This window comes from Chlamydotis macqueenii, chromosome 11 (genome assembly GCF_036417535.1).
Source record: "Chlamydotis macqueenii isolate bChlMac1 chromosome 11, bChlMac1.mat, whole genome shotgun sequence".
NCBI classification, from domain to species: Eukaryota; Metazoa; Chordata; class Aves; order Otidiformes; family Otididae; genus Chlamydotis; species Chlamydotis macqueenii.
In genome coordinates, this window is record NC_141566.1 from 14,111,964 (window position 1) to 14,139,962 (window position 27,999).

At 42.1% G+C, this 27,999-nt stretch overlaps 1 protein-coding gene across 2 annotated transcripts; it reads left to right on the forward strand.

The window, feature by feature from the left end:
* IL13RA1 (interleukin 13 receptor subunit alpha 1) lies at positions 1 to 26,503 on the forward strand. Of its 2 annotated transcripts, XR_015259755.1 has the most exons (11): positions 1 to 121; positions 3,256 to 3,413; positions 5,508 to 5,643; positions 10,872 to 10,992; positions 13,156 to 13,340; positions 13,780 to 13,931; positions 15,148 to 15,280; positions 15,756 to 15,852; positions 16,450 to 16,534; positions 25,947 to 26,093; positions 26,319 to 26,503. XR_015259755.1 is itself a non-coding variant. In XM_086756632.1 (10 exons), exons 1-10 carry the CDS (start codon positions 43 to 45, stop codon positions 17,389 to 17,391), a joined length of 1,266 nt encoding a protein of 421 aa, XP_086612758.1. In that variant the 5' UTR covers positions 1 to 42; the 3' UTR covers positions 17,392 to 20,651. The 2 variants fall into 2 exon arrangements, 1 of the variants encoding a protein (XP_086612758.1); XM_086756632.1 differs by lacking the exons at positions 25,947 to 26,093; positions 26,319 to 26,503 and adding an exon at positions 17,272 to 20,651.
* The last annotated feature ends 1,496 nt before the right edge of the window (positions 26,504 to 27,999 follow it).

Here is a 27,999-nt window from a genome sequence, read left to right on the forward strand (position 1 = left end):
CGGGAAGTGCGAGCGAGGGGCCGCGCTTGGGTGGCCGGAGGCATGGGTCCAGCTGCTGTCCGGCTGCGGTGCCGGCTTCTCCTCGCCGTTTGCTGGGCGGCGGCGGCGGGAACCGCGGCAGGTAGGAGCGGGAAGGGGAAGGGGCAGGGGCGGCGAGGAGTGGGACCACCGGGCTGGGCCAGGCTGGGCTCGCCCCGGTGGCAGAGCCGGAGCCGGGGCCGGGGCACCCGCGGGGCAGCGGCTGCGGGGCCCTTTCCGCGCGTGGGTCGGGCGGCGGCGGGAGCTGTGCTGCCCGCTGGGCTGGGGGCTCGGTGCGTGCTGTGCTATGTGCAAGAGCAGTGCCGTACTGCGCCCTGTCCCTCACCGGGCAGAGGATCCGGGATGCTTAAAAATCTGCTCTTGCCCCTACTCCGCCGAGCCCCGTCTCCCGTTCCCGGGCTGTCTCTGCCCTCAGGCCCGCGGGCAGGAGCCCCCCGCCTGTCTCAGCGCGGGTCCCCGGGCCCGAGCCGTTCCGTGGCCGGGGCCGCGCCCGGTGCCTTTGCCGTTGTTCCTTTTCGTTTCCCCGCTGTGGGAAGCACGAGCGTTTCGCAGCAGGAAAGGGGAGCCTGTGTCCGAGAGGGTTTCTTAAGAACGGGGGCTCGAAGCCGTGTTAATTCTGTCTTTCCTAGTGCTATGCAAAAATGCAGTTGCAAACAGTAGAGAATTGTTATTTTTACACTGGCTACAATCGTTTTAGAACTGGGGAAAAAAAAAAAAAAACACCTTAAGAAAACACAGGAGGACTAAATAACACAAAGTATGTTTTACAATTTTCCGATACTTGATGCAAAGTATTTGTTGATGTTTCTACGTCATGGCTTTTAGAAATAAAATGTTTTCTTTGTAGGATTGCCTCAGCTAATTGCTGGTCACTGCTGCGCTTTTATTTTTTTTAGAAGCATCGCTGTGGTTTTTGGTTTTTAAGTAAAAAAAAAAAAAAAGTCTTGCCAATGTTTCATAGTTGGTCTTTGAGTTGTTCTGCTAAATTGCTGTAGTGATGAGATTTTAATAACAAAAGTATTAGACTGTATGTGTATTTTGTACAACAGAAGTATGAGACTGGCCAAGTCTATGAGGAAAAGCAAATCTTCACCTGAATGCAACATTAAAGCACGAGATTCAGAATTTGTATAGAATAATCTAAAACCTCCTAGATTTAAACTTTTTATGCTAATACAGTTTATTCATTTACTAACCTTGAATATTCCCAGTTCTTACTTTGCGTGGTTAGAAATCTGCAAGCTTAAGTGCTATTAACTTCTAATCAAACCTAGTAAAAAGAAATGCATAGAACTTCAGAACACCGATCAGGGATGACACTATTTCTTGAAATGGTTTGTGGCTTTTGTAGGTAATAAAAAGTGTGATCACGAAAAAACAGAATGCTTGGAGCTCTGTAGTCTTGTTGAATATTTAAATATATTTATTTTTTTATGTGATTCAAAGGACTCAATATTTGCGCACGTAAGCCCTCAATGCTGTTCCTAAAACCCATGATAAGTTTTTGTTAGTGGAACAGGTAATAAGCAAATATATTCTGGCTAGGTTCAGTTTTCTTGGAGGAGACAAATTTTTGTTCTTACAAAAATACAATCTTCTCTGTTCCCAAGGTCAGCTGTAAAACTGAACAGACAAACAAACAAAAATCCCAGAAGTTTGAAATATTCAAAAAAGCTAAGCATATTCAGACCAAAACAGTAAATCCTAGTAATTATTTTTCTGTGCGAGCACACAGTATCTGCACGTACACGCAGACACACAGAGGGTGATGATGTCTGATCTCTACTGTTGCCTGTCCTTTAACTATGCAAAGGGCTGAGAAAGGTCCCAGAGTCTGATGAATTTTTCTTGAAGCTTTGGCAGCTCTGGCTCTTGGGAAATCAAAGATAATGGTGTCATGGAGGCATTGAGCAGAATTCTTGCTGTTTTGCCTTTCCAACTGCACTCTTCCTTGTGCTAGCAGAAGGAAACAGGGTTGCACCATGGCGTGGATGGGGAAAACTGATCTCGGGGGAATTATTCCGCCCTTTCTCTGTGTGCTCCCCCAAATGCTGGGGTAAGTTGAACCTGGTTTTGTGGGACGAGCAAGTCCTGCAGCACCAGTTGATAACAGTTTGAACTGTTTGTGAAACTACTGCGTAACAAGGGTACTTTCTATCCACAGACAAATAGGTGGTGGTGCCTCAGTGATGATATCTGTAGATACCCTTGAGAAGCAGACTTACTTGGCCTCTTGTTTAATATCTTCTCATAGTACATGTGACAGTAGCCCTTTAAAAGTAAAAAAAAAAAAAAAAAAAAATCACTTTCATTTTCTTAGGGAATTACCCATTGGTAATAGGAGTGTGACACATCCTTGAATTTTTCCTGGAAGTTTTCTATTTTCTGCCATGTTTCCCTTCTTTGTTTTCTAATATGACGTTCAAGCTGTGAGGAAGGGTCAATGCACAAATGAATTTATCCCAGCAACTGTCTGAGTCGTTGCTCTTCCTCTGCTTCTGTCTTGCTTTTTGAGGAGGAGAGAAACTGTACTGCTGAAGTGCAGCCAGCAGTAAATTACTGTTTGTCCCGCACTGGTTTTCTAATGCTGCACTCTGGCACAGTGAGCAAGTTTAATAGGTGAGTAATTGAAAAAGCATTGTGGTTTCTTTGTTGCTTTTTTTTTTTTTAACAGTCTTGTTTTTGCTTGGATTGGGCTAAATTGTGGTACAGTTGCTCCTTGCAAGATGTAATCACTTGTCTTTTTAAAGTTTTCTCTCTGAAACTTCATTGATAGATATTTTTTGGGTAGGCAAAAGTGTTAATTCCTCCACAGAATGTATATACTGTTTTTACTAAAGATTCAACATGCGTAATTCACAGCAAAAAAAGAACTGAAAAATGAGACTCATCTTCCCTTCACAAGCATAGGTTCCATTACCACAGCCACTACATTGTTGCATGCTGCAATTTCTTAAAAATTGCTTTTAATATTCTTTTTTTTGGGGGGGGTGAGGGGGGTGTTCTTGTAATTATTTAAATGATTAATGGACTGAGATAACAGGAATAGTAGAAGCTATTTAGTGGGCAGTAGCTTATCTGATAGCAAATACGAGCTGACGAAGTTGAAAAGTCTTCTGTGTTCATTTCTATTGGAGAGTTAAAAATCTGTCAGTATTAATAATGGTAACATGTGAACCAACAGGGCTGTTATAACCGATAACTTCTTTCTTTTAGGAGCAAAAGTTCTTCCACCTCCATCCAACCTGAAGTACTCATTTGTCCAAATCTGCACCCTGAATTGGACGTGGAACCCCCCAGAGAACATCAGCAGTAGCTGCGACCTGGAGTATTCCAGCAACATTGTTGTTGATGGGATCCCTCAGGACAAAACAGTAAGTGCATCATCTCTTTAAACTCTGCTGTGCTCCAGTAAATGTCTTATTGTGATAAAACTGTGTGTCTGTATGCATATATACCTATATAAATACAATTTGAATATAGCCTTTAATTCTTGTCATTGAATCGAAACCTCAAAAATTAGTCATACCAGAATGTGGGATATTCAGATCTGAAAAATCTGTCTGTCGCTCTCTGATAATTGAGCTGCTACTGCTAACACAGAAGTACAATGATAATAATGTGAAAATACTTGTTTCAGTCTTTGCCTGTGCAGCTTTCTAGAAAAAATAAAATATATCCAGGGCAGTCTACATCATTAAGACTTAAATGGCGATTTGCAAAGGGTAATCTCCTTCACTTGGAGCTCAGTTTAAGAAAGAGGTGTGCTCACCTTGGTGTAGTTGTGATTTGGCAGTACAGTGTCTGCTGGAGGTAAGTACTAACATATCTCACGATTGCCCTGTCTCAGCACCTGTGCTTACAGTTATCCCTGGGGGTTGTGTTATGCATACAACATGAAAGACGTTTGTTCCCTGGAGCAGAAATTATAAAACTTCCTTGTTTTGGGCTTTTGTTTTTATTTCTGTGTTAGACGGTTTGCAGCCCAGATGTGATCCTTGGTGTGGACTAACAGCTCTTTGGTCAGGACTGGCAGCAGTATTGCCACGGTACTCAAGGGGCTGTAGCAGAAATATTTTAACAACTTATTGCCAACAGGATAGTCTGTTGTAATTCCAAACCATCAGAATTTGAAGTCTTGAACACGCACTGACTCTGAGGTCAGCAGTGCAGCTACTTCAGATATGGTTAAAATTGATACAATGCCTTTCTGTTGAGCCCTATTACTGTTTTATGGCCTAGCGTTTACAGTGGCCTCTTCATGGTGAGTGCCGTACTTTCTGAGAGCTCGAAGATATCCTGGACTTGAAGTAAGGCCAGCAAACAGCTGCGCTGACTTAATGATTTAACGCTGCTAAAAGGGGGATATTTCTTTTTTGACACCCCCTTCTCTTCTTCAGTGGACCTTTAGATGAGCCACTTGAACTTGCCAGCTCAGCAGAAACCTATTTACCTGTTCTGATGGGTTCATTAACAAATTAATAATTTGAAAGTCTGCTTGGTTAATGAGCTGAATGAGTTTGTGGAAAGGTCTAACAGATGTTAAGGTCAGCAGCCGTGAAAGAGCTGTGGGACAGTGGTTTCACATGACAGGATGAACCAGACTGCCTATCATCTGTCTGCATCTTTTTGCATTACAGCTGGTAGAATATAGTCTGTTCATTGCTCATTAGTACCTTTTTTTTTTTAAATATATACACAAGTGGTTACACAATTCTTTGGTCATAACAAAGTTGAGAGGTTTTGGTGGGTTTTGGTTGGTTTGGTTGTTTGGTTTTTTTTTTTTTTTTTCATTCTGTTTCCAGTTAAGTAAGACATCCCCCTAGCTCAATAAATGATGCTCAAGAAAGTGTTTGAGAAAAGGGAAAGCCTTTTTCTCACACAAACACCGATTATCTTCTGAAAATGGAAGTTCATGGACACTTGGGCCTGATGTGGTGTTACTGTATTTAATAACCATTTATGGATTTTTTTTTTAATAATTGTTTTCCTTTGCTGCTTAAATGCATGCCAGCTCTTCTCATTGATTCTTGGTTATGTCTCCAAATGTTTATCACATGCTCATGTGCACACACACAGAAAGATGAAGGTTACATCTGGAAGTTCCTGTTTATATAGCTGTAGTATAAACATGCTTATTTTGCATTATGCATGAAGACTGACTGTAGGACCATTTTCCCCCACATTACAGTTGTTCCTTTATCTCTGTATGGCCGGCCATTGCCCATGTCTGTAGGTGAAGGGAGTAAGAGAAGTTTTCCTTTGGTGAGTTCTGAGTGTGCCCGATGGGGAAAAAGAAAAGCTAAGTGATGCTGAGGCTTCCAGTGTTGTCAGGCATGCATTTCATTTGGCTTTGAGTTGCAGCCTTTCCGAGGGGCTGTAATGTATTCTTACATGAATAGTCATTCCCATGAGTCTGATATGATGTGTCATCTCTTCTGGTTTTGTTCCCCCTCATCTAAACGCAGAGATGGAGTAAGAATCGCTTCCGTGTGACAGATATGTTCTTGAATGAGGAAATGCGTTTCAAAGTGAGAAGTGAATGCAAGTATGATAACACCACCAAACCCAGCCGATGGGTGGAGACCTCCCTTGTGCCACAAGGTAACACAGGCAGCAGCCACACCCAAGACAGACGTACCTCTCTTGGGCTGAGGAGACACAGCCTTGTTTTCTCTGCTGTTTTAACAAAATATTGTAGAAATAGTCAGAGAAATATGGAGATACCAACCACAAAGGCTAGGTCAATTGATAGACCTTAAACAGAACAATGACACTATGTCTAAACGCAGCTGGAGTCTTCTGATGCTTAAATCCTTATGGGCAAGCTTGTAAAATTTAAATGCTGTTCCAAGACAACGATATGATTCCTGTCATTCCTTTTGATCCTGCGTGCTGTAGTTGTGACATAAGTTATGTCTTAGGTTGTATTAAGCATGCTGAGTTCATTACTAATATCTAAATTTATTTTGTATTATTTTTCTGTACAAGCATAAGTCCCTAGAATAACCCTACATTTGTAAATGTTAGAGGGTTGAAACTAGCAAATTTAACAACTCGTTGAATAAATAAGTGACTTAATTAAATAATTATGGTAGGATTCTCTCTTTTTCAAAAGAGATGAGAGGTCTACAAAGCTGTGCATAGCAAGATGCATAGAGGAAAAAAATAGGTTTTTTTTCTTTACATCTGGAAATAAGGGGTTGTCATAGTTTAGCCCCAATTGGGATCAGAGTACACAGTCTCTCTCTTGCTCCCCCCACCCTCCAAGGGAATAGGGAGAGATAATATGAGAAAAAAGGCTCAAGGTTTGAGATAAGGAGAGGGAGAGATCTTTAAAGTTACCATTATGGGCAAAACAGATTGGACTTGGGGAAAACTATTTGTTTATTATTAAAACCAAAGCAGGATAATGAGACAGAGAACAAGATAACCTCCCCCCACCCCTCCCTCTTCCCAGGCTTAACATTATCTCTACCTCCTTCCCCCCCTGAGTGGCACAGGAGGGAAGAGGGAATGGGGGTTATGGTCAGTTCATCACACGTCACTTTACGCTGCTCCTTCCTTGTCGGGGGAAGAACTCCTCATATTCCTCCCCTGCCCCGACGTGGGGTCCTACACGGGCTGCGGGTGAATCCCTGCTCCTCCGTGGGCCTCCATGGGCTGCAGGGACACAGCCTGCTCCACCATGGGCTGCACCACGGGCTGCAGGGGAATCTCTGCCAGGAGCAGCATTACTGCTCCCCCTCCTTCTTCACTGAGCTTGGCATCTGCAGCCGTTCCTCTCACAAGAGATTCTTCACAACAGGCTGGCAGACACCTCTCAGGTTCTCTTCACATCTCATCTCCTCTCCACTTCTTGCAGCCAGGCCGGGCCGAGTCGGGCCCAGTCGGCTGCCTGGCGGGAGGCCAGAGGGTGAGGGCTGCAAGGCCCACAAGGCTCGCGCCTCCCCCTCTCTGCCCCTGCTCAGCTTCTTCACATCTTCTCTTTTTTCCCCCCTCCTGTTTTCCGCTTCTTAAATACGTTATCGCAGAGGTGTTATCACAGGACATTCTGCTACCAATTGGCTCGGCCTTGGCCAGCAGCGGGTCCGCCCTAGGCCCGGCCGAGTCCACTGAACAAAGGGGAAACTTCTAGCAGTTTCCTACAGAAGCTGCCAGCATAGTCCCCCCCCTCACTAAATAAAACCAGGGGTACATAGTAAAATTTTTAGGAAGCAGATTTTAAGGACTAATGTGTTCTGCTGGATGCTGGAAGTTAGGGGGTACAGTAAGGAAATAGACCCCCTTGCCTTGAGTGATAGAAGTCTGTCTGACCCAGAAGCGGGGGTGAAAACCACGTGTGGATGGGAGAATCTGAGACGTTATCAGGCATGTCTGCAAGTCTGTCAGTAGAGTATTCTGGAAAATCAGGGAAGCAGATCGTTAGGACAGCATGTATTACACAGGTTGGGGCTTTTAAAAGTCTGTTTGCAGTTAAAATATTTTTTTAATACTTTTTGGAATATTTAATTCTCCTGTACTGTTAGAGAGTCGCTACTTCAGGGAGAGTGCAATCTTGGAAATGAAGGTAGTTTGGGGTTTGTTATTCATAAAAGTCTGGACTGCTGATAAAATTAATAGTTTGTTTGGTTTTAGTTCTTGGAGATGTTGCAACATGCCAAAAGAAAAAATATCTAATACGCTGTAATATGATAATACAGTCTATAGAACTTGTACCGTACAAAAATGTGAGATTGACCATGAAAGTAATTGCTCTGTCTGGGACATATATTGATGTCTCTATTCACAATTGCTATGTACTCATTCGTATTTATAGTTTGTAATTTGGGTTTTCAATATATTGAAGTTGAATGTCTAGAGGTATATGGGTCGCAATTAAAAATTCAACTTACCCCAGTCTTGCTTTTGTCTGTGTTTAGGATCTACAGGTATTTCCGTATTCAGAATACTGAAAAACTAATGTTGTATCTGGAGAAGATGATATAATTAACTGCTGCTTATTAGAATCATAGAATCATAGAATAGTTAGAGTTGGAAGGGACCTTCAACGGTCATCTAGTCCAACCCCCCTGCAAGAAGCAGGGACATCCCTGACTAGATCAGGTTGCTCAGAGCCTCATCCAGCCTGGCCTTGAACGATTCCAGGGATGGGGCATCCACCACCTCTCTGGGCAACCTGTTCCAGTGCTCTACAACTCTCATTGTAAAAAATTTTTTTCTAATATCTAATCTAAACCTACCTCCTTCTAATTTAAACCCATTACCCCTTGTTCTATCACAACAGGCCCTACTGAACAGCTTCTCCCTATCTTTCCTGTAGGCCCCCTTGAGGTATTGGAAGACCGCTATCAGGTCTCCCCGGAGCCTCCTCTTCTCCAGGCTGAACAGCCCCAACAATCTCAGCCTGTCCTCATAGGAGAGGTGCTCCAGCCCTCTGATCATCTTTGTGGCCCTCCTCTGGACCTTCTCCAACTGGTCCATGTCCTTCTTGTGTTGGGGACTCCAGAACTGGACGCAGTACTGCAGGTGGGGTCTCACCAGGGCAGAGTAGAGGGGGAGAATCCCCTCCCTCGACCTGCTGGCCACGCTCCTCTTGATGCAGCCCAGGATGCGGTTGGCCTTCTGGGCCGCAAGGGCGCATTGCCCACTCATGTTGAACCTCTCGTCTACCAACACTCCCAGGTCTTTCTCCTCAGGGCTGCTCTCAATCCATTCCCCGCCCAGCCTGTATTTGTGCTTGGGATTGCCACAACCCAGATGCAGGACCTTACACTTGGCCTGGTTGAACTTCATGAGGTTGGCACGGGCCCACCTCTCCAGCCTGTCCAGGTCCCTCTGGATGGCATCCCTCCCTTCCAGCGAGTCGACGGCACCACACAGCTTGGTGTCATCGTCGAACTTGCTGAGGGTGTACTCTATCCTACTGTCCATGTCACTGACAAAGATGTTGAACAGGGCCAGGCCCAACACGGACCCCTGAGGGACGCCACTGGTGACCGGTCTCCACTTGGACATTGAGCCGTTGACCACCACTCTCTGAGTGCGGCCATCCAGCCAACTCCTTATCCACCGAGTGGTCCATCCATCGAACCCATGCCTCTCTAGTTTAGAGAGAAGGATGTCATGCGGGACAGTGTCAAATGCCTTGCACAAGTCCAGGTAGATGATATCCGTTGCCCGTCCCTTGTCCACCGATGCTGTTACCCCGTCATAAAAGGCCACCAAATTGGTCAGGCACGATCTGCCCTTGGTGAAGCCATGTTGGCTGTCACCAACCACCTCCTTGCTCTCCATGTGCCTTAGCATGGTTTCCAGGAGAATCTGCTCCATGACCTTCCCAGGCACAGACGTGAGGCTGACCGGCCTGTAGTTGCCCGGGTCTTCCTTACTCCCCTTTTTAAAAATGGGGGTTATGTTTCCTCTCTTCCAGTCATCGGGGACCTCACCAGACCGCCACGATTTCTCAAATACGATGGCCAGTGGCTTGGCAACTTCGTCCGCCAGTTCCCTCAGGACGTGCGGATGGATCTCATCAGGCCCCATGGACTTGTGCACCTTCAAGTTCCTTAAATGATCTCGAACCTGCTCTTCGAGCGCTGTGGGCGGTTCTTCATCCTTGCAGTCCCTGCCTGTGCCTTCCACAGCTTGGGTGGGGAGACAAGAGTTCTTATCAGTGAAGACTGAGGCAAAAAAGTCATTGAGTACCTCAGCCTTCTCCACATCCCGGGTAACCACGACACCCGTTACCTTCCGGAGGGGGCCTACATTCTCCTTGGATTTTCTTTTGTCCCCTACATACCTGTAAAAGCTTTTCTTGTTACTTTTTATATCCCTGGCCAGATTCGATTCCATCAGGGCTTTAGCCTTCCTCACCCTATCCCTGGCTGCTCGCACAGTCACTCGGTAGTCCTCCCAGGCTACCTGTCCCAGCTTCCACCCTCTATAGGCTTCCCTCTTCACTTTCAGTTGGTCCAGGAGCTCCTTGCTCATCCACGCTGGCCACCTGGCCTTTTTGCCCGACTTTTTCTTCATCGGGATGCACCTCTGCTGAGCTTGGAGGAGGTGCTCCTTGAATATGGACCAACTTTCCTGGGCCCCTCTTCCCTCCAGGGCCGCCTCCCATGGCACTTTGCCCATGAGGTTCCTGAAGAGGCCGAAGTCCACCTTCCTGAAATCTAGGGCAGAGAGCTTACTGTGCAGTTTCCTTGCCGCCCCGTGGATCTTGAACTCCACCGCATCATGGTCACTGCAGCCAAGGCTGTCCATCAGTTTCACATCCCCCACCAGCCCCTCCCTGTTGGTGAGCACAAGGTCGAGCATGGCACCCCTCCTTGTCGGCTCCTCTATTGCCTGCAGGAGGAAGTTGTCATCCACGCATTCCAGGAACCTCCTGATGGCTCTAACATTGATAAGCTGATGGCTTAACATTGATGGCTCTAATAACTGTAACAGAGCTAAGTGCTATCACTGTAATTGCCATTTACTTCAACTCCTTTTTGAAGTATCTGTAGTTTAACAGAACAAAATACTTTCCTGACTCAACACCTTGTCCTTAGCATTAGGTAACTCTAAGTAGTAATTCAGATGTGGTGGAAACCGAGATCACTGTTGAGATTAGCTTGCATTTAGAAGTTGCCCTGCTGAGATTTCAGCTATTGCAAGCAATAAACAACTGGAATTCATTGTTGGCTGTTCTGAGCCGGGCAGTGCAGGCTGAGAGGTAACCCGTCTTTGCCTTCCAGATAATTTCAGTTATGTAAAGAGGGACGTTTTACTTCTGGAAACTGGGGAAAATACATTTTAAGACACTGTTCCAACTTGCCTTGCAGGTATGCCGGGTACTGCTGCTGTTGACCTGAGCTGTGTTTGGCACAATTTAGAGTACATGGTTTGTACATGGCGTCCTGGGGAGAATGCAAGCAGTGATACCAATTATACGTTATTCTACTGGTTCGTACAAACTTCTTATTTCCAACTCAAGTGCTTTAGCCCTAATCTTTAGTTTTACCGTACACATTTTACTTCTCTGCTTCCTGTTGCTTTGAAAGATCCCAGTGCACTGTGTACAAGTTAGTTTTGGGTCCTGTCCAACAGAAAACTTCACTGCTGAAGGGACAAGAGGTTGCTGTTGCTGAGTCTTTTTTGGAAGTTGATACAAGTATAATGTCTGCCTCTGTAGCCCGTTTTAAAATAACTGCTATTGCTCTCTAATTTTTTTCTAATTGTGGATTCAAAGAGAGAAGAATTAAGAATTGAGCTAGACCAATATATTGCTTTCTTTGCAGCCCAACAAACATGGGCCATTTAAGTCAGAATCACTCAATAATGTGTATGTCAGCTCTTAAATCATTGGAAAATGGTATGAAAGCATTAATAACACTTAGCAGTAGTTTTGTTTGTATCTTCAGTGTCATGAATAACTGATTCACCTTGAAAGTTATGAAGAACATCTTTTTATCATCATCCCTGCTTGCCAGCTGACTGCCATAAATAGTCTCTTGTTCCAAAGGAACAGAGTTGTGGTGTGAGCAAAAACTTGGCAGCAAGATCTGTGCACTCTAATCTAGGCATACTTCTGCACGATGACGGGGCTTGTGAAATACCAGATGGCATTTGCTTCTGTAGAAATATTTAATTTTTCTTTCTGAACGCCCCTTATTGTAGTTTTAAATCAGCTTGGTTTCTTGCCTGAACTGACTTAATAAAATTGTTCTTCTTCCTCTCCAGTGGCAGCCTCACGAGCTAACTGTTCGATTTTCTGCAAACAGCAGAAAACTTGCTGCTTTAGTTAAATGCAGAGAGTACTCTTTTGTCTCTAAACTGTTACTCAAATAAATTTTTTTCTTTATTACAAAAGCGGTACCAATGAGGCATTGAAGATCTGTATTTCTGAGTATATGGATACTTACTGGAATAATGCTTAATTAGAGCTATATATTTTCAGCTTACCTCTTAGTTTTAATTAAAGATGAAGCTGCAGTGACAGCAAAGTGTTTTGATTCATGCTGCTTGGAAAGAAAAAGAGTGGGTTTTTCTTTTTGTTGTTTTAAAGCTGAAAATTAAGGAAGTACTTGACTTTTGGACTGAAAGATACATTTTCTGTAATGCAGGTGAAGGTTTGGTTTTGGTTGTGTGTTTGGGTTTTTTTTGTCTTCATTTTGTTTTGGTTCTTTTTCCCCCCAGAAATGACTGAACAATGACCTGAAAAATTATTGCTTGTTTCTGTTTTGTGTTCTCCGTTGATATATTCCTCTAAAATCAGATCTTTTCATCCAAAGTGAACATGAGTATGACATTAGCTTAGAACAAACGAATCCAGTCAGTGCACAGTGACACGCAACGGAGGCTTATGAGAGCAGGTCAGCACAGTGCTGTCTGCTCTGAATGCCTCCTGTCTTCCTCATCTCCAGGGCGGGGAGGTGAGAAGCGGGGATAAAAAAGAGGTCTGTCCTGAAAACAGGACAGACTATTTTGGCTTCCTCAGCTCTTACATATTGCGATGTGAAGTAGGGGAAGTCACTTCTATTGTGCTCCTAAACAAAACTCTGATTTACTCCGTATCACTTTAAAAGAAATAATTTAATACATTTGGGGAGCAAAGAGAAGCAAGGAAGAAGGTTCTCTGTTATTGGAAGTGAATACTGACATCTTGAAAAGCAAATGCAGGCAATAAGTGAAACTCAACCGTCTCATGCAAGAGCCACGATACCCGAGGCGTTGCTGAAGGAGACTGAACAGCTCCTTCTATCTCAGAAGTGAAATTCTGTTGATGGGAAGTGATCCAAACTAGTTTACTTCCTAAATATTTTTTTTTTCCCTGAAACTATTTTCCCATGGAGAAAATGTGAACCAAAGCTGAAAGCAGCTGTACTATTTGGTGCTTGGATATAAAGCAAACTCTTTCTGCTACACTCTTTACAGAAATAACATTCATTCTAAAGCTTGAAATAAATGAGAAGCTTCTTACTTTGCTTAGCTTCACTTCTATATATGCTATAGAACAGCTTTAGTACAAGATTAGTCTTTAGAATTTGTTACAGGTTTAAAAACAGGCTTGCCCCTTGCTGTCCTATGCTTTTGAAGTTTTTAAAAAAAATATTTTTATTCCTATAGGTTTGATGGTTTGAAAAACCGTAAGAAGTGCAACAACTATTCTGTGGACCAAGGAATCTTTGAATGCATTTTTAATCTTAGCTTCCCAAAAGTCATCAATACTTACCCAGCTATAAGTATTTTGATTACAGATGATTCTGAAGAAATTAGGCCTCTGTGTGCAAATAAAAATCCTACTACTCTTGGTAAGATTAACACCATATTATAAAAAATAATTTAAAAAATAAGTTTGCTAGTGTATCATTATGTTTGAGAAGCTTGCAACTCATAAGCTGTGGATGGGACAACATGGTTAGATGTTCTCTTTTCTGTTGATCTTTGATTTAGGAGTTACATAGACAGGGTTTAGGTTTTGAGGGGTGAATGTTTGGTGTTTGGGTTTGTTTGGTTTTTTTTTTTTTTTTAATTTTTCTTATTTTCAACTCATTTCTACTCTTATTATTTTGTCGTTTTTATTCTTTTTTTTTTTTTTTTTTTTTTTTTTTTTTACTGTTTGGTGCTAACTTTTTCCTCTTTCCGCTCCTAAACTGATATAAGTGTAATATTGTGCAATACAGGAATTCTAACCACTTTTGTTACCAGTGAAATACAATTTTTAACTAATTCTTCCATTTTGCATTTCAGTAAAACCTGCTACACCAAGAAGAGTTACACTGTCAAAGATTAATGATGAAGTATATATAGAATGGAGTGAATCGAACACCTTCCCAGGAAACTGTTTATTTTATGAAGTTGAATATCACAATGGTGATTTGGACACCGCTCAGATAATTAAAGTAACCTTTAATTACTTACAGTTAACTGATTTTTTTTTCCCCTATGTATCTTTTATAATTTTTGTTGATATTCACAGTAACTCAAATATTTGCTGTTTAAAAATGAAAAATTATATATGCTGCATATGAACGGGTCTGGTGCACTAGCTGGAAGTGTTGTGCGGACATAAGATTTTTCTCCTGTACAGTAGGTTTCTGTTAGTAATATCCATACAAGACAAGTCTTGAATCCTTGCCATCATTTGTCACAGCAAACAGTAATGTGCAAAACAGGCTGATAAAAAAGTATATACTGAACTAAACATTTATACACTGCGGTGCGTGTACCTGTTTGCTTCTCAGTGGTACAGGATTTTGGTCTGTTGGAGTTGGGTTTTCCTGTCATTGGTCTTCGCTCCATCAGATGACTGCCTTGTTCTTGAATGATGTGACTTGATTACCATAAAGCAAAATTAATTGCTGCTGTACACAAGAACACAGAATATCATACAGAAAAGCAAGGGGATAAAAAGACTGAAGATGGGGAGGAAAGAAGAAGGGGTGTGCTCTTAGATACACTGATTTTAGTCTACCTATAAAAAGCATTGAGTTCAGTGTCTGGATATACTCATGGCTGTATATGTATAGCCAAACTGTCTGTACTGTTTGATCAGAATGGTAAACAACACGATAAATTTGAAAGTAAGGCAGCAGTCTGCTCCTGTGGAGCATATTTAGCTGTTTGTCCTCCAATTTAGCAAACTTGAATAATATCAGCATTCCTCAGCATTTTGGATCAAAAATAAGTTAAATTCGATCCCAGCTAGTGCGTTTGTGTGTCTCTGTAGAGGTATCACAGAAGAGTTTGGTATGGTCCAAGTTGGATCAACATTTCTGCCCTGGCAGAGAGGGGAAGGCAGCGTAAATCACAGATGTTTCTCAAAAAAAAACCAACCCACCACTGTTCCAGACACTGAGTTTTAGTTTAATCATCGATGCCAAATGCGGGATGATAGATGTAGCAGTTAATAAGATTAAATCTTAGCTTTGGAATCTCTATTTAGGCAGTCTGTGCTGGTTAAATGCTACCATGTCCTTTTTTTATTAAGTTCAGTATTCATAAAAAGATCTTCCATCAAAACATTCAGAATACATTAACTGCACAATGAAAATAGGCTTGTAAATGACTGAGAATTGGTAATTGAACAAAGCGAATTAGCTTTTCTTTTTACCTTAGGTTGGAAATAATTTTACATCAATTCCTAGTGTTGATCCGAATATGAAGTACGTCTTCAAAGTGAGAGCAAAACCAAAGCCCGAGTGTTACAGCAGCAAGCTCTCTAGTGACTGGAGTGAAGAAAAGAGTATTGGTGAGAAATATTGTTCCTGCAATTTGTTACACTTTATTGTTCATCTGTAAAGCGTCTAATACCTTTTGTCTGCTAAATAAATGGGAGTCAAAGATCATCTTCCTATGGATCTGTTTAATTTTGCGTGAAAAGAGGGTAAGAGAGTTCTAGTCCTTCAGCAGTGCTATCAATTACTGCCTGTACTGCTGTTTATGTTGATGAGGTTGCCATCCATATAGCTGTGCAACAATCCCTTTCCAGTCCTGTCAGGTTTTTAGCCCTGAGTCTTGCGTTTTAATTTTCTTGCCAAATGTATCTACGTTATAATAGCAAGCTTTGCAAAATGAGTTCTTGCCTATGGAAGTGCTTGTGTATTTGAAAATCATTCAGTCTGTGAGTTAATTAGAGAATTAATTTGTTGTCATTATTCCTAAAAAGCCTCCCAAAACATGCCTAAGTTTCTATGATTTTTTTTTTGTTTTGTTTTGTTTTCCAGGTGAGAAGACAGACTCTACATTCTATTTTGTTTTAATAATCACCGTTCCATTAATAGTAGCAGTATCTATGATAATTCTACTAGTTTATCTAAAAAGGTAAATAACAAGCTCCTTTTATTTACAATCTACTAATTCTGACTGGTCTTTGACTTGCGTTACAATTCATCTCTCTTCCATGTAACTGTCCATGATGTTTCAATAGCATCAGTTTTATTAGTAGCATGCCATGTGTAACAAAAATGACAGCACTGTTGTGCCTCAGTCATTAGAATTAGGTTGTGGACTGTATACGTGCTCTGGTTGCACGTGAGTAACATTGCTTATATCTGCTTACAGTTAGATTCTTCTTGCACAGGTATTACATCCCTTCTCTTTAATTTTGAATTTCAACTTAATTGCTTAAGCTTATATATAAAGTATATTTTACTAGATTTTTTTTTAAGTCTACTTTTGCTGCTGTCTTTGTCAACCGTGAAAGTTATTTAGAATCTATCTGTTTGAATATTCCCATTTACTTTCCATTTGGGGAGTAAAAATGAGAAATAGGCTACAGTTGCAGAGAATGAAAGCTGGCCAGTGATGTCAAAACTAACTCCACGGACTTTCTTTACCACATCCAAGAATAACATTGAAATGGTGAATTCTAAATTAATACATCTTTTATCTAAAGCTTTTCTCTTTAATTTTCTCAAGGCTTAAGATACTAATTCTTCCACCAGTTCCGGACCCTAGAGAAATTCTTAAGCGCATGTTTGGAGAGCAGAATGAGGATTCCCAGGTTAGTAGGAAGCAGTTGGGCCAACTAATCTGTTGAACTGGAATCTGTAAGCTTCCAATTTTCTTTTTCCTAATATCTATGTTTATCTTAAAACCAACTGTTTATATGTAAGTATTTACAATAATAAGAGTTGTTCAGAAACAATTGCCCAAAGCTGAGAGGGAATTTTTTTACTTTAAATTGCATATACTTTTCTAGATATGTTAATAGAATTGCATTATTCTGTTATTTCACAGACTGCTAGTCACTTAAATCTGTTTTGGGTTTGGTTTGTGGGGTTTTTTTGTTTGTTGTTTGTTTGTTTTTGCAACTCCACCAAACTACTTCTTCTGAACATTCAAGTCTTTCTCTGCTAGTTGCTCATATTTATGATGCTGAATAATCTGTCCATATTTGACTTCCAGAAATTTTTATTTTTAGTGCTTTTACTTTTATCACAATCAGTTAACTATGAAGTAAATCTGGACGTTTAGCTTCTCATTGGCAAAAGAACAAAACTAAGTATAGCTGCTTCAGGCTTTGGTTGATGAAAGACATGCTATGGGCCCTTATTTCAGGAAAAATAAACATAGTACTCATTATGGAAAGTCTTATTTCTAAACAAACCTAACTGAGCTACCTTGTTTTTTTCACCGTAATATAGCCTATGCGTTGTGAAATGGGTCTGCCTTACTGGGCTAAGAAAACAATGCTCACCGCGAAGAAGCACTGTTAAAAATGTTGTTGTTCACTTTCAGAGCTGTGCGAAGGATGATTCTGTGAATACTTATGACAAGTTAATTAAGGAAGAAGAAATTCATTCTTTAATTTTGACAGAAACTCCGGAGTACGTTAATTCTGAAAAAGAAAACCGATAAACTCTGCTTTACCAGTGAAAGATGAGGAAACTTTCATTCCTGCTCCTGTACCTCAGGTGACAATGTAGATGTGAAGAGGCCTGAGTTTTCTGAGCCGTGTTTCTCTGATGCTCAGAAGATACATCACTAACAGTGGCCATTCCTCCACCTCTGCTAGAAATACTCGTCTTGGAGCATTCGAGATGAGCATGTACATAACTTTGGTCTGACTGCATTGCAGCATCTCTCGTTCTGGCTCCAGCCAGCTCTCCCCTATTACGTGTCATTTGTGCTAGTGTTTGTGCCTTACTTCAGACTGTAAATGGGTTTTTTGGAGCCAGCACTGACTTCTCAGAACTATTTGGCTCTCTTCTGCAGCAGGTGAGATGAGGCTCGTTTATAGTAGATAGCTCATTAGTGCTACTACATGGAGCTGCTGCCAGGTAGAATGCCAGAGCATGGGCCGTTTATGGACTGACCTTCTTAAGCTTCTGGTTGATGTGTGTCAGCTGTGGCCTGGTCAAAGCCCATAAAAGAGAGTTATTTTTTCTTAAAAAATGTGTATGAAAAGCCTCTCTGCTTCCCAGCTGGTATCCAGACTATTCATAGAAAAGGCTTTTTTAATCCTTTCAAATGCCTGTCCTCAGATACTTCGCCTTCATTAGCTTCTTGGGTTAATTATACTTTGTTTAAAATGATAAATAGAATTTTTTACCTGTGTTGTGCAGTGGCAGATATCTGTATCTCACCAGATTGTGATTATACTTTGGCCATATTGGCCTGAAATCACCTGATTTTTGGAAGCTGAGTCATCCTCAGTCTGTCCAGTAAAATTACCAGAATGGATGCATGAGACTAAGGAGCTGTGGTCAGATTGATTAGCAGGTGCTAAACCACTAAAACAAAATTAATTCAAAGATGTCAAGACCCATCCTTGCCGCTGAGCTGATAGATTTGGGGAAAGACAGGATGACAACCTTGGCCTGCTTTCTAAAGGATAAGCTTTATTCTTTCTATAGTGATGAGGCTGTGATTTGAGCTTTCCCTCTAGGAGCTTAGCAATGTAAAACAAGGTGCTGATTTGACTTGAAAAAAAAAATTCTTCTGTGTTTTACTGCACCAGCTTGATTATCCTTTTTTTATTATTTTTTAAATTTTTAATTTTTTTTTACAATCATGAATTGATTTGTTCATTTTTTGATGGTTTTGTTTTGAGGTTGCTTTACCTAGCAAAGCTCAACAGATGTTTTCTGGCACAACTGTGACATTTCTCTGCTCTGAATTCTGAGCATTAGTTTCTACCCCATGCTGCTGGGGTGTTAACAGCAGTACCTTGATTGTGCTGGAAGCAGAAATTAATGTAATGGGGAGAAAGGGATCCATGCAAGCTGTTTACAGTTAGTGTTCAGGAATGTCTTGCTCCTCCCAGGTAAGTGCAGACTAGTCAGGGATATAGTCAGTCTTAGCAGAGATCTCCTCAGAAGTTTGCTAGGAACAAACTCTATAGCCAGTAACTTTTTAAAGTTCAGCCCTGTCCTCAGACTCCAATCAGTCAAAAATCTGAAATGAAATGCTACATTTTTAGAACATACTGTTCTGCGAGAAGTAGAACTAACGGAGCTTGATTTTAAGCTACAAATTTACATCCTTTACCTTCTTATGTATTCCCTCCTTCTCAATAAATACAATTCTTTCCCCAGTCCCCACTGAGCTCTTAAATATACTGTTTCCTCCACATCTCTTATCTACCTCTCATTACTGATGGTAGAAAGGGGAGGAGAAATGTAGCAGAACTAAGCAGGCACCATATTAGCTTAAATATTTCCTTACAACCAGACTAAAAAAAAAAAAGGCATAAAAATTGATTAATGAGACAAAATAAGAATAAAGCCTCAGGGATTTCAGTGAGATAAAACAAAGCTCAGGTTATACAAAGTCAGCTAGCAGCACTATCTGATATTCCAGAGTTAAAGGAATAGTGTGGGGGAAAGGGTAGTTAAATTCCTGTGCCAACTTCATTCCCTCTCCCCCGCAATATTTGTATCATCACGGCAATATAAATATTTCTCGAATCTACCTCATCTAGAATGTTGCTCATCATAGACCACTAGAAAACAGAAATGTATGATTTCAAGATAAATAAGTAGAACAGTTTAATATAAAATTTTGTGGCTTTCAGTATAGCAGTCTAGGAGGTGATCCTCAGTACTTTACCCTAAGTTCTTTTTACTTTTGTTTTGGTGTTTGTGGTAAAACCAAAGCTTATTTGGTTGAAAAACAACAACAACCAAACAAATTCATAAAGCCAAGGGAGTGGAAAAAACAGATGGAAGGTGCAAAGCCAAAAGGAAGACTTAAATGTGGAGGATGGTTTAGATCGCTATGTAGAAATGTTTTGGATAATTCTGTTTCCCGAATAATTGTAGTTGACACACTTCCTAATGGATGGACTTCTTGAGCCTGTGTATTGGCATGTAAAGTAAGTGTCTGAGTATATTTTGCAACGTTAATGTGTCTTGTTTATGGTTAGGGGTTTTTTTTAGCTTGCAGTTTTCCAAGTTTTGCTACCATTTGTTTGTTCTTCATTGCAGTTACTTGATCTGTAAGTTTGTTTAGAGAATGAATAAATATGTTTGAATATTTTTCAATATAATTGCATGACATTTCATTCTTGGGTTGAGAAAATAAACTGAGGTGGAAGAGATGGCAATGGTTTAATGAGAAACCATGTTTGAGGCATGCAGAACCTAGAGAAGAAAAACAGAGTGTTGCTTTGCTATCTTCCCTTTCAAAAGTAAACTCGGGCCACACAATCAGTGGGGAATGGTACAACTGTAATTTTTTTGGCTCGGGTAATGAAACTGAGATGGAGCTGTGAACAAGACTTGTGTGGTCACCTCATGTGTACTCAATGCCACTCTATTCTTCTTATATTTGCAATGTTTTTTTCGTAACGCTGTAGAGTTAATAAATTTTCAGACTAGAAATTGACTGAGGTTGCTGTAGCCTTACAAAATGAAGCTCCAATATTTTATGTTTGTTAGCTGCTGAAGTCATTGAATATGCCAGGTTGCTAAACTGATGAAAGCCATTACCTAGTTGCTTAGACCCAAATGTAAATAAATAAATTGTAAAGTTAAAAAGCAAGTCCATTTGGATTTTTCTCTTCCAGTTCTATGGTTTTTGTGGTAATAATAATTTTGATCACTTCTCATAAGTGACCTTTTCCTATTTTAATACATTATGTTAAATTATTTAAGTTTTCTGTATTTGGCATACTAGAAAAATTAAACAAGAGGGGGAGTGAATTTTAATTTATTTAAACCAAGGAATGCCATGACATAGTTGGATAGCTTTAAATGAGTCAATAGATGAACAAACCGAATTGTAAGCCATAGTGTTCCAGTGCTCACTAGGTAGAACTGTTCATAGACTGGGTATTTCCATTCACTGGAAAATATGCAATAAACTTAGTTCTGAATTGGAACTTCAAATATTCAGAATTTCCCCTAGAAGGGAAATGTTGATTTATTTTTCATTTTTAAAAAAGACAACTTTCGGTTCTGGAGGGTTTTCCCCTCACCCAAGAAAGAGCAGAGGCATATGAGTGGAAGCCCAGGTATGGTCAGGGCACTGCAGAAACTTCCCTCCTTTGTCCTCACCCCAGCACCATGGTCGGGCAGCAGCTGAGCTCTTCAGGTCCAGGAACAGGCACAGTGGGGCTGGGAGGAGCAGATCTACCAGGGTTATTGAAGGTTCATCAAGATGATTCTCAAATACTTCAGCTTTACTCAATATTTGCAAAAACCTTTGTGGCAGCAAGCCCCCTCATTCATATTGCCAGCTGTAGAAATGTGGTTTCTAGATAATACTTAACATCTACATGCAAAATCAGATTAAAGTCTCTCTATTTGGATGAGTTTCCTGCTAGCTATGTTGAATCATGGTGAAAGTAGGAGATTTTAGATCGGTTTGATGTAACTACATCCACGCTATCACCACAGCAAAGCAATATGGGTTTGGGTGGGAGGCATAGGAGAGAAAACTTTTTTTTTTTTAAGGTCCGGAAACTCTGCCTTAGGTTTGTAGCACATAAGAGCCTGAAAGCTTCTTGATGACTCTTGGGGAGGTTTTTTTTTTTTGTTTTTTTTTTTCCTCTCTTTTCTCCAGCTATATTGGTTAGATTAATGAAATCCTTTCTCTTTGCTTGTAAACCTTCTGTTGTTTATCACTAAAGCATCCCTTCTACAGCTGTGCTCTGGTTATTGCCAAGTAGCCTTCTGAAGGTAGTAACTTGGCGGGGAAAGATGATTGTAGCTGTCACTGCAAAGCTGTAGAGCAGCCAGTGTATTCTAGTAATACTCTCTGCTCTTTGTTTTGCTTTCACTGCAATTATTTTGATATTAGTGATTCTTGCACAAAGCATCTACAAATAGATGCTTTCCAGTTAACCAGGAATCAAACTCTTGGCTTATTACATTGAAGTTTTCCTCTATCTAATTTGGCTCAAACTGCAAAAATGGACTTGGCTAAGAGCGTGATGAGATTGAAAGCTTAGTGAGAAATGGGTTTCATTAAGCTCAGGTGCTGCCACTTTTTGGAACCTGGACAAAATTTACGAAGTTAGATCGAAAGTTAAGAGGAGCTTGAACTGGGAGTTAAACTAATGTCTTGCTTTAAAAGTAAAGCTGGCCCTACATCTTCTCTGCTAAATAAATAAATAAATAAATCCCCAAAACAACAACAAAAAAAACCCCAACAGAATGTGTTTCATGTTAGGAACAAATTGGTGTGTGCAACAGGCATCCTTTCCTATTGATCTAATGAAAGATCGATTAGATCCCATGCTGTCAGGAATTGCTGTCTCAGAGCTCTCTGCACATGTACAGTGTAATTCTGTAAAGTCTGAAATCCCAGAAATGAGGTGGTTTTAAGGCACTTACCTATGTCATTGCCACTTCTGAACCTGTTTTAATGTAGCAAGTTGAAACAAAATCTAGTGATTTTTTTAGGCAATGGCAGTGAGAGCACCAAAATCAGCTCGTGTCTTATCTGGTTTGCTTGTTGGAGCCTTTCTCCATCCTGCATTTCAAAGCCTCTTAGCCTCACTAGTTTCCTTCCTTCACAGAAAATGTCAGTGTAGAAACTTCAGAAATGCCAGCTAGGTACTCAAAAGGTGTGAAACTGCTCAGTCCTTCAAATGTCAAAGTTGGCTACAGGGAAAGTTATTCAGGGTATCGCTATTTAATTTTAACTTCACATCCTATCATGTTCTAGGAGAATACTCAGCTGCAGAAAACCCTGATGAGACCAGCAGGTACTAAGGCAGAGTCATGAGCTGACATTTTTCCACAACTGATTTTCATAGCACTTTATTACATTCGAGACCTTGTGACTTGTTTTCCTAAGAGGAATAAAAGGTAGAAAAGCTGATATGTTTGAGCTTGGATTGGAGCAAAAATCCTGCAGCCTTGGAAACAATAGGTCATTTTTATTAGGTGCGTAACATTAATTATTTTTTTTTGTTTGTTTCTGGGATGTATGTAAAATGGCATTGATCCTCCATTTATTAAAGCCTATATAGAGCTGGAAGAATTGTCAGGGCACTGCCTGCCCCGTGCTTTTCTGCTGAGCAGTGCCAGGATAGAGTGTTCTTGGTGAAGGTTTGTCCAACTTCTAAAAAAATCTCTAGTGAAAGAGTCTCCCAAATGTTTTGTCCCACTGCTGTATTCTCCTTAATTAGAAAACTCCTCCAATTACTGACCTAAATTGATTTTACTGCAAATTAAGTTGCCTTCTCCTTCCTCCCATCACTGGGGACCATGGTTGTTTAGCATGGTTGCACTTTGATCATGCTGCCTTGAGTTCTGTCTCTGCTCTTTTCTGCTTTGAAAAAAAAAAAAGCAGACTCTTTCAACTTCCACCTTTTAACCTCCTAAATTATGTTTTCTAAATAATTCATCATTCTTGTTGGTCTTATCTAGACCTGAGTATGTTGCTATCTAAGCCAGACTGCATCATCCCCAAGCCAGCAGAACAGAGACCTTACTTGTTTCTCAGTTCTCTTTCTCCACGTTCGTCCAGAGCGACTAGCTGCTTCTTTCTGTGGCAATGGGCTGTCGTATAGCTGTTCCGCAGTGTGTGACTTTCTATAATTTCCGAGCCTTCTAGCAATGCTGCTGCCCTATCAGTCACTCCTTACTGCAAAATTGATTTCTTCTGCCTGAGAGGACTGCTTCTAACAATTTTATTGAATTGCATTTTTGTCACTTGTGTTACTGTGCCATTTGGAAAATGGCTACTTTTTTTTTTTTAATACTCTAATTGTGTCCCCAGACATCTTTCTAACCATTTATCCATTGATATAATCTGATTGCCTCCAATTGTTTAAAATGCTGAATAAAGCTGCTAACCTGCCAGACTCCTGTGAAACAGCAGCATTCACTCTCCTGCTGGGTGGTCAATGCTCCTTAATGTGTTTGGTTGGGTGTTTTTTTCAGCTAGCTGTATATCCGTCTCGGTGATTAACTGTTACATTTCCTCAAGCTGATTAGAGGGATGTTGCCTCATACATTAGGCCTGTCAAAAAGGGAAACTGCACTGGTTTGGCACAAACTGTTCTTGATAACTGGTAAACAATGTGGGAAAGGGATAAAAAAATACTGTTCACTTTGTTCCAGAATTACTCTAGGGATAAAAGTTGGACAAATGAACCAATAATTTCTTGGATGCTTCCTTTCTGAAGACAAACAAGATGTTTGTCCTTCAGTTTTTAAAGACTTCTGTGTGCTACAGGCCTAAAGGAAAACTGCCTGTGTTTTGGGTTGCATCCGTGTTTAGATCGTTACATGCTGCAGGATTAATAAGACTCTGCCCACCTGAAGACACCTGCTAGATCCGAACGTTCTGCAGCCTGTTCATCTGGATGTGTGTTTGTTTGCTTGTTAATTTGCTCTTGCTATATATAATCCTTTTTGTAAAGACAAAAGAACAAATGAAAAATTGCACCAAGCTTCACTGCAGCGGGCTCATTCTGATCTTTCCCATCAGGTTGTGAGCCTGCACTTTATCTTCCTTTAGCTGGTAGGGTATCCAAAGGCTCTTTTCTTGTCTGTTTTGTCCCCTGTTAATCAGGACTCATTTTAGCCTGTTGCTTTCATGCCCTCAGTTGTGCTGGAAGCCCTGGTTCACAGCCCGTCCCTGGTGGGGTGAGGGCTGGAGGGCAGAGGAAGGGCGTGCTCAGAGTGAATGAAAGGCATCAGTACTCACCAAGATAGTGACCACAAATTACAGCTTGTACAAAACAGGCTTTATTGTCTGCTGCCTGCCAAGCCAGGCTTTTCCTTCTGGTCTCTCATCTCCCATCATTACTCTACCAAATATGGTACAAGTGCCTGGTGGGAACGCGGGGAGGCAGAGCCCTGCCAGCATGCACGTCAACCCGTTTTGACAATGGTAATTTTAAAAATGTTTGAAAAAAAAATTTTGAAAGTGCATGTAATGCAATTTTTTTTCTCTGTTTCTGTGCTCTTGAGGTAGAATAAAAATGGGAAGTGTGCTCTAAGAAACAGGAGCCAGAGAGTTGAGGGCTCTGTTGTGCTCACATAAGACGCGCTGTAAGTAGTAAGAGATTTTCAGCTTGCTAGGGCCCAGCTTCGTGATACTGGTCTTTAAATGGTCTAATTTACACCTACAGCCTTTCATTTTATCTATAAGTGGGTGAGCTATATAGCAGTCTCTTAATGCACATGGGTTTTGTAGTGTTCATTTTACTTATGTGAAGACCTCCAGGGTTAGGAATTTACCATAAAATGAGGTGGTCCATGTGGATTTGTGGATGTTACTAATGCTGGGATTAGAGTGGATGTCTCTCCTTGGGAGCCGGAGATGTAGTTTACGCAACCCGGAGCTGACTCAGCTGTTGTACAGCTCAGCTTCCTCTTGAGCAAATGCAACACCCTGCCTGGTATTGGGAAATGTAATTTTTTTTTTTTTTTTTTTTTTGGTAAAGAACTAGGAAGGGGGACCAGCTGAGGGCTTTGTCCCTAGTGCAGAGTGGACCTTCGCCCAGCTGTTTTCCCTCTCCCAGGCACAGGTAGGCAGCCCAGAAAGGGGTGCAATGCCGGCTGACTCGGAGCGGAAGTAGCATTCCCAGCCCCATCAGCGGAGAAGCAGCCAAGGAGCCAGCACACATCCCACTGTGCTCGGCCTGCGCCATGGACCGGCCAGGGCAGGGAACTGGAGGCAGCTGCCCTCCACTTGCTGCAGCCCTGAGATTCCTCCCCAGGCATCTCCCGGGGTGCTCTCCCTTGGGCACGGCTGCTCCTGGCCTTTCAGCTTTTCCTCCTGTCTGTACTGACCCAGCTCTTCAACACCAGCATGCAAGGGACAAGTTTTCCTCGTGTAATGGGATTAAAGTGTCTTTCTGAATGATCTGGAATCTAACCACGATACTTCATGTTTAAAAAACAGACATGACAGAGTGAAGGTGTTTTCTGAATGATTTTCCTAAACGTGTTTCTGTTACATCAATCTCCTGACTTGTGAACTGTTTTTCCACTTTTCTTCCTCGCTAGGTCAGATAAGGGAAATAAGCTTACAAAAGCAGCAGTTTCTGAAGCGTGCAGAGCTGGTGATACCAAGGACAGACTTGTTAGCAGATCCTCCTACCGAGGGCCCTGCTGCTGTTATAAATTAGTTGTGTGCGGCCTCTACAGGAGCTGGTACACAATTAATGCTGTTGCTATGCTGCTGAACTGTTACAAGATGCCTCTGAATGCCTGATAGAGAAACAATTAAGGAAAGCTGCTGTTGTAGTCCTGTTTTGAATCCTTAGTCGCAGGAGTAAAACCTTCCACTTTGGGGAGATGGGGGAGAATTTTTAAAAGCTTCTATTTTTAAAGGTAAATCCAGATAAAGTTGAAAGCTTTATCATGTTGTACCTCCAGAAGCTCCAAATCCAAACTGACTGATCAGGATCTGCAACACAAATACAGATGGATGACATAATATCTCCCCCCCCGCCCCCCCAGCTTCTTTGCCTTCTTGGTGCAATCAGGTGAGTTCCTGGCTCTTTCTTAATAATAAGGAAGGTAAAAGCTTTGCTTTCTGGGGAAAGCTGTAGCCATTTGTCTCCAGGACATGGAGCTCTGGGAAAAGTCAAAAACACTGAGATTCATAGCAGACGCTGCTGTTACTTGCACTTTGTTTACAGATAGTAAGATACTGTGAGGTGATGCTATTGCCAGCTGCAACTCGGACACGTCTGTCTGTAGTTATGAATGCTGGAGGATAACTAGCTCCTTGGGAGAACTTGGGGTCCTCTCACATTTTGTTTTCGTAGCTCGGAGGGTGGACAGGGAGAAAGGTGTTGCACTTTCCATGCCAAAGAACGAGGCTGTGAGCACCAAAATGCATGAAGTCTTGATTCATGCAGGTTTGTGCTGTGTGCTCCCTGACTGCCCCTTGGCAGGTAGATGCACTGTCATCCCTTTCCTTGGACGCAGTCATGGGTCTCATCTATCTCCCAGCCTCACAAGGTCGTAGGAGCAGATCCATGGAAGAGCCCTTTGAGCTGAAAGCTGCCAGAAGGTCCAAAAGTTACTCTGGCGAGGAGGGGAAGCACTCAGACCTCACCCTGCACCCCCAAAAAGTCAGGTTTACACAAGAAATGGGGATGTAAAACGTGAGTGCAAACCAGAGAGACCAGAGAAGAGCAGGGGAGCGCTGGGGGTGCCTCTCACCGTCACCAGCCGTGGGAGCAGCTGGCACGGCCAGCACGGGGGGACAGACCCGCTGACGCCCACGGGGAGTTTGTCCCTGTCTCCCACACGTTTGGGATGTTTCTGTGGCTGGGGGGGTTAGGTTTTAGTGGTTTCGGGGTTTTTTTTGTTGTTGTTTTTTGTTTGTTTGTTTGTTTGTTTGGTGGGGTTTTTGGGTTTGTTTTCGATTTTTTTGGTTGTTTGGTTGAGTTTTTGTTTGTTTAAACTGATGTTTAAAAGTAAGTTCGGCTGCAAGCCCCCTGCTTCCGGCGAGCCAACGCGGGCTGGGAGCGGGCGGGAGCAGCGGGCGGGCCGCGGGCGCACGGCGCTGCCCGCAGCCGGCACTGGGGGGCAGGAGCCGCCCGCGAACGGGGGCTGGCGGGGCTGCCCGCTCCCTCCCGGGGCTGTCCGCTCCCTCCCGGGGCTGTCACCACCCGCACCGGCCGCACTCTGCACCCCTGTCCGCCCCCTATGCGTGCCAGTACCTAAAGGGGGGCCTACAGGAAAGTCAAGGAGAAACTCTTCAGCAGGGCCTGTTGTGATAGGACGAAGGGTAATGGTTTTAAAATAGAGGGAGGCAGATTCAGACGGGATGTAAGGAAAAATTTTTTTACAATGAGGCTGGTGGAACACTGGCACAGGTTGCCCGGAGAGGTGGTGGATGCTCCATCCCTGGAAACATGCAAGGCCAAGTTGGATGAGGCTCTGAGCAACCTGATCTGGTTGCTCCTTGCAGGGGGGTTGGACTGGGTGGCCTTTAAAGGTCCTTTCCAACCCAAACTGTTCTGTGATTCTATGCCAGGCCACCCCTCATGCATGCCTAAGCACTTCCTATGCACGTCCAGCACCCACCCCCATACACGCTCAG

Excerpts from the sequence above, each read along its gene's own strand:
- IL13RA1 (XM_086756632.1), top strand. The coding sequence starts at position 43 with ATGGGTCCAGCTGCTGTCCGGCTGCGGTGCCGGCTTCTCCTCGCCGTT. Across the intron at positions 5,644-10,871 it reads GACCTCCCTTGTGCCACAAG|GTATGCCGGGTACTGCTGCT; the intron begins GTAACACAGGCA and ends CTTGCCTTGCAG. Across the intron at positions 13,932-15,147 it reads ACACCGCTCAGATAATTAAA|GTTGGAAATAATTTTACATC; the intron begins GTAACCTTTAAT and ends TTTTTACCTTAG.